This window comes from Euphorbia lathyris, chromosome 8, assembly GCF_963576675.1.
Source record: "Euphorbia lathyris chromosome 8, ddEupLath1.1, whole genome shotgun sequence".
Lineage (NCBI taxonomy): Eukaryota > Viridiplantae > Streptophyta > Magnoliopsida > Malpighiales > Euphorbiaceae > Euphorbia > Euphorbia lathyris.
In genome coordinates this window covers 1,087,010-1,098,045 of record NC_088917.1, presented here as the reverse complement: position 1 = coordinate 1,098,045, position 11,036 = coordinate 1,087,010, and the positions used below count along the sequence as shown (strand labels likewise).

The 11,036-nt window shown below is 34.7% G+C and overlaps 1 protein-coding gene across 5 annotated transcripts; it reads right to left on the bottom strand.

Moving 5' to 3' along the window:
* Positions 1–691: 691 nt before the first annotated feature.
* On the bottom strand, positions 692–8,564 carry LOC136202894 (probable nucleoredoxin 3). 5 transcript variants are annotated; one of them, XM_065993868.1, is made up of 5 exons: positions 8,426–8,558; positions 6,147–6,566; positions 4,083–4,230; positions 2,814–3,293; positions 692–1,345 (listed from the first exon to the last, which is right to left on the bottom strand). In XM_065993868.1, exons 3-5 carry the CDS (start codon positions 4,182–4,184, stop codon positions 740–742), a joined length of 1,188 nt encoding a protein of 395 aa, XP_065849940.1. In that variant the 5' UTR covers positions 4,185–4,230; positions 6,147–6,566; positions 8,426–8,558; the 3' UTR covers positions 692–739. The 5 variants fall into 5 exon arrangements, with proteins under 5 accessions (XP_065849940.1, XP_065849936.1, XP_065849939.1 ...); XM_065993864.1 differs by lacking the exon at positions 6,147–6,566 and adding an exon at positions 4,349–4,563; XM_065993867.1 differs by lacking the exon at positions 6,147–6,566 and adding an exon at positions 4,455–4,563.
* Between the last annotated feature and the right edge of the window lie 2,472 nt (positions 8,565–11,036).

The following is an 11,036-nucleotide window of genomic DNA, read 5'->3' as shown; positions in this document are numbered from 1 at the left end:
CTCTCCATTTCCGATGTGGGATTCAGTTCATTCTTGTCCCCATCGCCATCCTTTAGGACCGCTCCTTGCTCAGGCCTTCTTACCCCAGTGCCACCCACTCCGGACCGGGTCGTTACATCTCCTTCCCTTTTCAAGGCGGCTTCTATCTCCGAAACCCTCTCCTCAATGAACAGGAAAGCTTTAGCACCATACGATGAAATCATGCCTCGCGCATCCCTACTTCTCGTCTTCTCATCCTCCTCGATAATCACTAAAGCTAGAATTCCTTTAATATAGGATTTTAGGTGTAATTTCCTCTTTTATATATATATATATATATAATGTCTTTTTTAAGGTTTACTTTATATTATATATTTTTTAAGGGCAAAAATAAGATACTCACTTTTCTCTATTATATATATAAGTCATTATAGTGTATTTCATTATATAAATTATATAAATCTCTTTTTAAGGTTTACTATATATTATGCATCTTTTTAAAGGAAAAATATAAAACAAAAATAGAAACTGTCATGTGTATAATGTCTTTTTTAAGGTTTACTTTATATTATATATTTTTTAAGGGCAAAAATAAGATACTCGCTTTTCTCTATTATATATATAAGTCATTATAGTGTATTTCATTATATAAATTATATAAATCTCTTTTTAAGGTTTACTATATATTATACATCTATTTAAAGGAAAAATATAAAACAAAAATAGAAACTGTCATGTAGCAGTAATAGTAGTAGTAGTATCAACATCTCCTACCAAAGACTATACACGATTCTTCAACACAACCAGGATGAAGATCGTAATCACAAACATCACACGAGAACGTCCAGAACTTCCCTTGCCTTTTACAACAATCACAAACATAAGCTTTCGCCATATCTAATTTCAACAAATGTTCATGTTTAATATCCTTCACGTGCCGCGGCAATGCATCACCTTCCCTTTTCAGGGCGGCTTCTATCTCCGAAACCCTCTGCTTGGTGAACGGGAAAGCATTAGCACCATACGACGAAATCATGCCCCGTGCATCCCTGCTTCTCGTCTTCCCGTCCTCCCCGATGATCACTAGAGTCGGAATTCCTTTAATGTTAAAGATCCTACATAGGTCTTTTCGTCGTGTCGTGTCCTCGTACGGAATTGCAAGCCACGGCATGTTACTTAGGTTAGTATTAAATTCTTTAATGTCTCTATCTGTTGAAACTAAAATAATCTCCAAACATCCGTCTTTTGTGGCTCTTAGCTCATTGTAGACTTCGATGAGTTGGGACGTGAAGGCGCGGCTAGGCGGACACCAATGCGCACCGAAATACAGTCCTATTATCTTCCCAACAAGTTCAGATACTAACATCTGCATCATAGATTTCAAACAGAAAAAATCATTTTTTTCTGTTGTCTAAAAAAGTCAACTATCCGTTATATTTTTAAAATATTTTATTTACTCCCTGGAGTTTTCTAAAGTGATCTATTAAACCCTAAATTCACGTGGCGAAGTAAGAAAAGATTTTAAAAAGATTAAAATGTGTATCGTTTAAGCAAGTTGAGAGGGCTAATAGATCACTTTAAGAAAAGTTCACAGAATAATAGGTATCTTTCAGAGAGTCAATAAATCAATTTAAGCAAGTTTATAGGGGTAAATAAAACCTTTTTAAAGTATCAACATGCAGTTGACTTTTTGGACATATACACAGGATAAAGATGTATTAAGCCTTTTTTTTAGATTAGTAATATAATGACTTAATAGATCATCCGCCTCTGAACTTGTCCAAAAAGTTTGGTTGCCCCCTTAAACTTTTAAAGCATTCCGTTAGCCCGTTCAACTTGTTTAAAATATCATGATAGCCCCTTAACTTGCTTAAAATGAAGTCAATTAATCCATTGGCTGCACAAAAAAAAAAAGTAAACTGCATGCGGAAAGTGTGTTGCACGTGCCTTGGAAAATTCAAATGAATTGACACGTAAGCGACATATTGGACTTGGAGTGACACATAAAAAAAAGGAAACATGGTTAATTATTTTATTTTTAACGGTAAAATCCAATATATTAAAACATAACCAAACGTAAACAATGTTATTACATGATTCACAAAGTTATGACTGCTTTCACAGTGAGAAAATAATAAACCTTCTTTCTTCTTTTCCTACATGTCATTCTAAATCCGACGTGTTAATTTGTTTGACTTTTCCAAGATGCATACACAAATTCTACTGACTACATTTTAAGCAAGTTGAAGGACTATCAGGACACTTTGAAAATTCAGTTGATCAACCTTTCGGGACATGTTCAGACCGCGAATGATGTTTTAAGCCTAATTGTAGAGAACAATAGATTATTAAACTAAAGGGTTGATTTCAAATTAAACCTTGTGGTTACATGTTTTGGCAGATCGGTGCCTGTGGTTTGTAAAATTTTCATTTTTAGTGACTTTGCCAAATTTGACCGATAACAATCTAAAAATGAAAATTTTTAAGAATTAAACGATGTTTTAAGAAATTTTAATTCGTCAACTTTTTAGGTTTGAGGTTATTCAGGTGTTGTTTTTTTACAAGAGAGAAAGTTAATGTTTAGAGAGAGAACTCAAAAAATGATGATTTTGAAAAATAAAAAATTTGGTTTCATAGTAAATATGATACTAAACAATATTAATTCTTGAAAATTTTCATTTTGAGATCGTTATCTGCCAAATTTGGCAAAGTCAACAAAAAATGAAAAATTTTCAAACCACACGAATCAATTTGTAATAAAAAAAAACAAATAACAATCTGCAAAAACATGTAACCACATATTTTAATTTGAAATTAACCCTAAACTAAATTACCTTCGTGGAATTTCTAGATATGACATAATCCCGCCCACGGCGTGCCAAAAGCTCTTCTAATCTCCCGCCTTGGCGTTTTACCTCGTCAATAGCCCTCAGTTCTTCTCTTCGCTTTCGTGTGAAAGGAAATGCTTCGGAACCATAATCTTCTATCATCTCAATAAGATCGTCTTCAATCCGAATTCCATCCGGACCCAACGAAAGAATCGACGGAATGCGGTGGACGCAATAGACGTTGCTTAATTGTCTGTGTAAATCCACATCAAACGGAACTGCAAGCCATGGCATACATTTGAAGTGTTCGTTGAATCCTTCCTCGTCGCGATCAAATGATACAAAAACAATCTCGAGCTTTTTATCGTCACCTTTTAGGCTATTATAAAGTTGTACAAGCTGAGGGGCAAACGTCTTACAGGGTCGGCACCAGTTAGCCGAGAAGAAAAGGCAAATTATCTTCCCATCACATGACGATAAGGGCACCTGAAATAAGCATACAGAATGTGATGTTTGATAAAATTGAAAATTAAATTTATGTGCTGAAAACCTCAGTCCCCATTTGGATAAAATAAATTTAGATACCAGTTTGACAAAAAGTGAAAGCACATGGGCTTTTTTGGACTTTACACAAAAATAAATACTAAATTTTAAGTATTAAATATTATAAATGCCGAAAGTATTAAATGATGCAACTGTTTTAATCAACCACTCGACCGTTTGGTGCAAGAGACTCTGATACCATGTCATGGAACCGATTGAACTAAAAGCTCGAGCTGATAGTTGAGGCCCAACCATAGATCTTATATTAAGATCTGACATTGTTATCTCTTTTTATTTATTTTAATAAAAATTATGTCCCAACAATTCGAATCGAAAAAACTGAATACCAAGTAAAAATCACTATATTTTCTCGTTAAATTTACCTAAACAAAAAAAATTGAAATACTTTCAAAATATATCTAATTGCTTATCATCTTAACAACAATAAAAAAAAATTAAACTATTAAATTAAATAACAATAATAATGTAGAATACGTGTAATTCAATGTGGTTAGGTTTTTTTTATATTTTTTTGTTGAACCGAACTGAGTACCGAAATGCACCTAAAACTAAAACCAATCCCAAATCGAAGTGCAAAAAAAAAAACTGAATGCATCTAAAACAAAAACCAATGCCGAATCGAAGTATCAAGAAAACTGAACCGAAAAACTGAATTTAATAGATTCAGTATGCTAACTACCAGCAATATGAAATGAAGAGAAGCATTGTTACCTTATCCTCAGCAGAAAGAAGGAAATCAACCCCTCGAGATGCTAAGATTGTGAAAAAGTCTCTGCTCTCAGAGGTCTCCGATTGAGAATTAAGCTCTTCCATTGTACTGAATAGAAACAAGTGAATCCTTCCTTTTTATACGCTTTTCCTGAAACCATATATAGAGGTGTGTCATTCACAGAAAGAATCTCAGAATATTTGGGGAAATCTTTCAATTTTCAAAATTGTGTACAAAGTTTCAAAATAACAGAAGACATTCAATGAACCTGGTAAGGTTCTTCATGAAAAAACTCAAAGCTTTAAGAAGAAGCTATGGCTATAGTAACCACTTGCTTATAGGAATCTAATGCTAATTCTGTGCTCAGTGCTCACTATCATGGCGATGTAAAGGAAAACGAAAGGCTTAATACATCATTTGCCCTCCCGAACTTCTCCAAAAAACTTGATTGGCCCCTGAACTTTCATAGTGTCTCGATAGCCCCTGAACTTGCATAAAATGTTCAATTAGTCCTCTGAACTTGTGCAAAATGTAATCAATTGATCACTCGGTTGCAAAAAAGTAAGTTAAATGCAGAAGATGTATTGCACGCATCTTTAAAAAAAAAATAACACGACCATGTAACGACCCGGTCCGGAGTGGGTGGCGTCGGGGTAGAAGGCCTAAGCAAAGAGCGGCCCTAAGGGATGGTAATGGGGCAAGAATGAACTGAATCCCACATCGGAAATGGACAGGGAGTGATTGAGACTTATTAGTAAGGCATGAATCCAATACATGCAGACGCGTTTTAAAGCCGTGAGGCCCAATGTGTTGGATTTGAGCCAAAGCGGACAATATCTACATGGTATTGGACCAGGGTGTTACAGACCAAGATCGGGGTATGAGGTTCTAATATTAGAGAAAACAAGTTTTATACTTAAGCAAGTAATAACTTCATTTTTAATCTATTTTTCAATTATGTAATAACATTCTAAGATGGGTGAAATACATCTTCTGCATTTAACTTACTTTTTTTACAACCGAGTGACCAATTAATTACATTTTACGCAAGTTCAGGGGGCTAACTGAACATTTTATGCAAGTTCATAGGCCTATCGGGACACTTTGAAAGTTCAGATGATCAATCAAACTTTTTGGACAAGTTCAAGGAGCTAATGACGTATTAAGCCAATAAATAAATATTGCGGGAAAATATATTATCTCGAGTTATTTATACAAGAGGGGTCCGGCTAACCCTAGCCGACTCCTATGTCGAATAGGATTAAGACTCCTTATACAAGTCTTAAGTCATGTCTAAAACTCCCTATAGAAGTCTAAGTCTTAACAGTTTACTTTCTATACAATTATATACAGGTCGGACACGAACTGTAAGCTTATCTTTAAGAAACTGAAAACGCCCCCTTGCCAACGGTTTGGTAAAAACATCGACAGTTTGATTTGTAGTCGAAATATATCGAACCACTAGTAACATAGAACAGACACGATTAAAGCTAAGACTTATATAAAATAAAAATCGATTTCCAAATGTATAGGAAGTAAACTGGTAAGACTTAGACTTGTATAGGGAGTCTTAATTCTATTCCACGTAGGAGTCGGCTAGGGTTAGCCGGACCCCTCTTGTATAAATACGTGTGTAACCTTCATTGTTTGATATTTGGAGATAATATATTTTCCCCCAATATTTATTTGTTTACAGTGGCGAAGACACGGATTTATATATGGGGGCTAATTTTAGCCGCACCGTAGGTGTCGGAGTTAGATTTATAGAGTTAGAGAAATTTTTCTGAAGTCCTGCCCGTTATGGCTTGGCAAAAAATTTTTGGCCTCCACCACCTTAAATTTTCATCGTATTGAACTCAAAACCTCTTGTAATAACCAACTCAACCATCTTAAAATATTGAAATTACAATACAAATACGTCAACATAAACTAAAGTTAACGGGACTATCAAGGATCGAACTAATACAACTCAAGGGTGGAGCCAGCGGCCGAAGGAGCCGGAGCCCCGGAGTGCTGCCCCTGGATGTAAAGGAAAACGAAAAGAAGAAAAAGTGTGTTGCACATACCCTACATAACTACAGCTCAATATCAATCCTCGCCGGTAAGAGTGCAAAACCAGTGGTGGAATCCGGAATCTACATCTGGGGGGCTGATTTTAACCTTGCGGCCAATGTCGAAATCCGCTTTATGGAGTTGGATGCAATTTTCTAAAGTTCAACCCGTTAAAGCTAATAAAAAAATTTCTGGCCTAAGAAGTAGTAGAAATATGAAATGTCATGGGATTTGAACTCTTGACTTCTTACATTAAAAGATCCATCTTAAACCAATTCAACAACTTAAATATTGAATTAGTACTAAAATTACACCAATATTAACCAAAATTAGCGGGACTGCTAGGGCCGAAACTGGCGCTACTCAAAGGTGGAGCCAGCAGCCGTGCATCGGAGCCTCCCAAAACCCGGGGTAGATCTGTCATTGCTTTCGACCTGCATTATGTCATGTTCAAGCTCGTCTCATTTATAAATTGAACTGAACGCATAAATCCAACTGAACACCGTTGAGCTTTTATCGAGCCGAACGCAAAGCCACTAGGCTCGTTTACATCCATATAAATTACCCTCATTAAGAGAGAATAGCTAAACAATCCTATATCACTACTTATGAAGAATCAAAGAAGATAACTTTAGCTAGTTACCAATTTTCACCGTAACAAACCCTAAAGTTGAGGCAACAATCTGATTCGTGTAAGGGGGAGTTTGACAATAGGCAAACTCAACCCCAAGCAATGGCAAAGCTACGAGAAGGCTTTGACATCGAGTGGCGAATGAGACATATCAATGTACATTGGTGGTAGAGGCCAAGTTGGTATAAGCGACACTATAGGAGACAAGGACTATCCTCGTGTTGGATCTCCGCCACCCCTGGGTCAGTAGTCGGAATTGGATTAAGCGATCCATCCTCGTCCACTAGGGACAGGAGAGTCAGGCATACGTCTTTCGTGAAGGGATGCGGATGTCTCCATAGAGGGAAACTCTATGGACACTATAGGACCGGCGAGAGTCCATAGTACGTGCCCATTCTAGGACGAGGTTTGACCACAGAAAGACCCTATAAGACGGAATACCGACAGACGTATTGACAGGATGCTTAAAGGGATAGACTCCTTCGGTAGGAGTTGGCTGACCGAGACTTGAGTGAAGCCAAGGCGCCACAACTGACTCAGACCTGGCCCCGTGACAATTCACAGCTCAGCCGGGCAGTAGATAACAATAAGACACAGCAAGTAGCAACTCAACTTCATAAATTGATTCCCTTATGTCAGATTAAGAGCCAATTTGGCCCTTGAAGTTGACACACAAGTTCATTTAGTCCAAATCGAAATTTAGGTATCAACTCGGCCATGAATTTGACAAATTAGCCTAAATTCAATCAATTTCAATACCTCAAAATTTGTTAAATTTGGCCTAGTTTGTACCAACTTCAGGACTGAGTTCGATACCCAAACTCGGATTTAGGCTAAACTGAACCTGTATATCAATTTTAGGGACCAAATTCACAGTTAATTCCCCTTATGGCCTTATATCACCCCCACCAAAAAACCCAGCAACTTCATATCATCAAAATCGAGCAGAAAAATCTAAAAAATATGGCAAAATCAAAAGAAAGACCAAAACTTTTAACAGGGGTTTGAGATAAGCTAAGCATTGTTATAGAGCATATTAGAAAAGGGGTAAGGAATATTTTGTAAGAGAATAAATAAATACCTTAAAAATGGCCCCTGAAATTGGCAGGCATGGTTAATTTAGTCCAAATAGAAGTTTAAACATCAATTCAGTCCCGAAGTCGTCAAAACTTGACAAATTAACTCAAATTTGACGAACTTTCGGTATTAAAACTGATTGCTTTTAGACTAATTTCTCAATTTTTGAGAACTTCGGACTGAATTGATATCTAAACTTCAATTTAGGCTAAATTGACCATCAACTCAGTCCCGAATTTGACAAAACTTAACAAATTAACCAAATTTGACAAACTTTTAGGTACTAAAACTGATTGATTTTGGTATAATTTATCAATTTTTACCAATTTCCAGACTGAATTGATACCTAAACTTCAATTTGTACTAAACTGGCAGTCATTTTTACCCTTAAGTCTAACAATATGACACAGCAAGTAGCAAACTTAACTTCATATCATCAACATCGAGCAGAGAAATCTAAAAAACATGGCAAAATCAAAAGAAAGAGCAAAAACCTTTTAACAGGGTTTTTAGATAAGCTAAGCATGGTAATAGAGCATATTAGAAAAGGGGTAAGGAATAATTTGTAAGAGAATAAAGAAATACCTTAAAAATGGTTGATGAATCAGATGAAGATGAAGTAAAATCGACCCAGAGAGGTCCCCTAGAGAAGGGAATCGATGCGGGAAAAATGTCTGGAAGAAAGGTATTAAGTTCATGTTTGGATAGAGAGAGATTATCTGTGTTGATTGCGTATTAATATGTCTCTCTTACTAGGAATGGTATATTCCAGTTTCTGTTCCAAATTGCACTACTTCGTTGGGATAAGGTGCAAAAAATGATCACGTTAAATGCATCATTGGTCACTGAATTTATATTGTTATCTCAAAATGATATCAATTTATTTTAATAAAATTATTCAATTTTGAATTTTATCTCAATTAGGTCGCTTTGTTGATTTTAGTAGTTAAAACACAATGACATGAGTGATACGTCAATATGAGTTAACTCAAATCTCTGGCCGAAACGAAATGTGATAGCCACATGTCGGGTATTTTTATGAAAAAAACTAAATTTTAGTTTTTTCATAAAAATAATCAACACATGATAGCCAGGTGACGCATATGTGGATGCCATGTGTATTTCAGTTAGAAATAAGAGTTGTCTCATATTGACGTATCGCTTATATTATCATTCCGATGTTTTTAATCAGTGAAATCGTCATAGTGACCTAATTGAGACAAAATTCAAAGTTGAGTGATTTTATTGCACAAATTGAAGTTGAATGACCATTTTGAGATAACCATGTAAGTTTAGTGACCAATGGTGCATTTAACCCTTTCTTTATAAGATAAGGTGCAAAAAATACTCCTCAAAATGATCTAATTAAATGCACCATTGGTCACTGAACTTATATTGTTATCTCAAAATGATTTCAATTTGTCTTAATAAAATCATCCAACTTTGAATTTTGTCTCAATTAGGTATCTTCAACGATTTAATGGTTAAAAGGCATCATAATGATGTCATGGTTGGCATGTCAGAACAAGTCAACTCAGATTTCTGATCGAAACGACATGTGACAGCCACGTGTCGGTTATTTGTATGAAAAAAATTAAATTTTTTGTTTTTTCATAACAATAACCGATACATGACGACCAGGTGGCGCATACGTAGATATCATATGTTTTTTCGGTTAGAAATCTGAATTGACTCGTATTGACGTGTCACTAATGTCATCATTTTGATACCTTTTAATTACTGAAATCGCTAAAGTGACCTAATTGAGATAAAACTCAAAGTTGAGTGATTTTATTGAGAGAAATTGAAGTTGAGTCACCATTTTGAGACAACTGTGTAAGTTTAGTGACCAATTGTGCATTTAACCACAAAATGATCGGTATATCCACAGAACTTTACACGTTTTAACATCGTTAGCCACACAACTTTAACTAACTTCTCAAAATGACTGTTAACGATTTCAAAATGAAAATATTCAAGAATTAAAGTTGTTCAGATTACCATGAAAACCACATTTTTTTTGGAGCTTTCTCTTTATAAAAATTCACTTTCTCTCACAATCAAACACCATCTAAATGACCTCAAAATGAAAATTTTCAAAAATTAAAATTTCTCAAAATATCATTAACTCTTCGAAATTTTTATTTTGAGGCCGTCAACGATTGTTTTGAGGCGTTGAGTGGCCACCGATATTAAGTTTAGTGGTCATACCATTAAGAATTGAAATTCAGTAGCCACAATGTTAAAATGGGTAAAATCCAGTGCCCACGGGTGTAATTTATCCATTTTATCTCTAATGTTGGCAACCAAGAGCAATTTTCCTTCTAAAATTCGCAAGTTGAGTCAATTTCAGATATTATTATAAAATACATATATTTTGTTCCTTATTCTATACAAATTCATATTTTGTGTGATTTAATAATAGAATTAAAGATTAATATTTATAAATTTGGCAAAATATTAGAATTTTTGTCCCACCCCTAAAAAATAGTATATTTTTTTTAATTTTTTTTAAAAAAAATCATGCTTAATATTATGTTTATGATATATTATTAATAAGTGATAAAATGACACACATGTGAAGTGTAAATGACAAGATTCATGACCAAAAAGACAGTTTGATGGATTATTTTTCAAATTGACCAAACGTGTCAATATTAGAGGTAAAATTACTCTTAACTGCCATTAGAAGTAAATTTGCATCAATTTAGACGTTAGGGTGAAATTGCTCTTAACTGTAAACTTTAGGAGCATTTTTACACCTTATTTTTTTTATATAATATTTTTCAAATCCACTATTCCATTAATTGATTTTGGGCGTTACATCCATTTGGATCTCCAAACTAAAGCTTCAAAGTCAATTAGGATTCTAAACTATCAAAATCATCACTTATCTCCATGAACTAAGTAGAAATCATCAATTGAGTCTCTTTTCTATCCTAAATTCAGAAACTGTGACTATTTGATATAGACTGTAATAATTTCTATATTGGTTCAAAATGAGTTTGAGGAAAAGGGTCTGAAACTGTTCAACCAAATGATTTTCGATGAGGCCTCAATTGATGATTTTTGTTTACAATGGGGACTCAATTGGTGATTTTTTCTTAGTTCAGAGACCTGATTGATAATTTTAATAGTTTAGGGTCCTAATTGACTTTGAAACCTTAATTTAAAGAGTCAAATAGGTATTATCCCT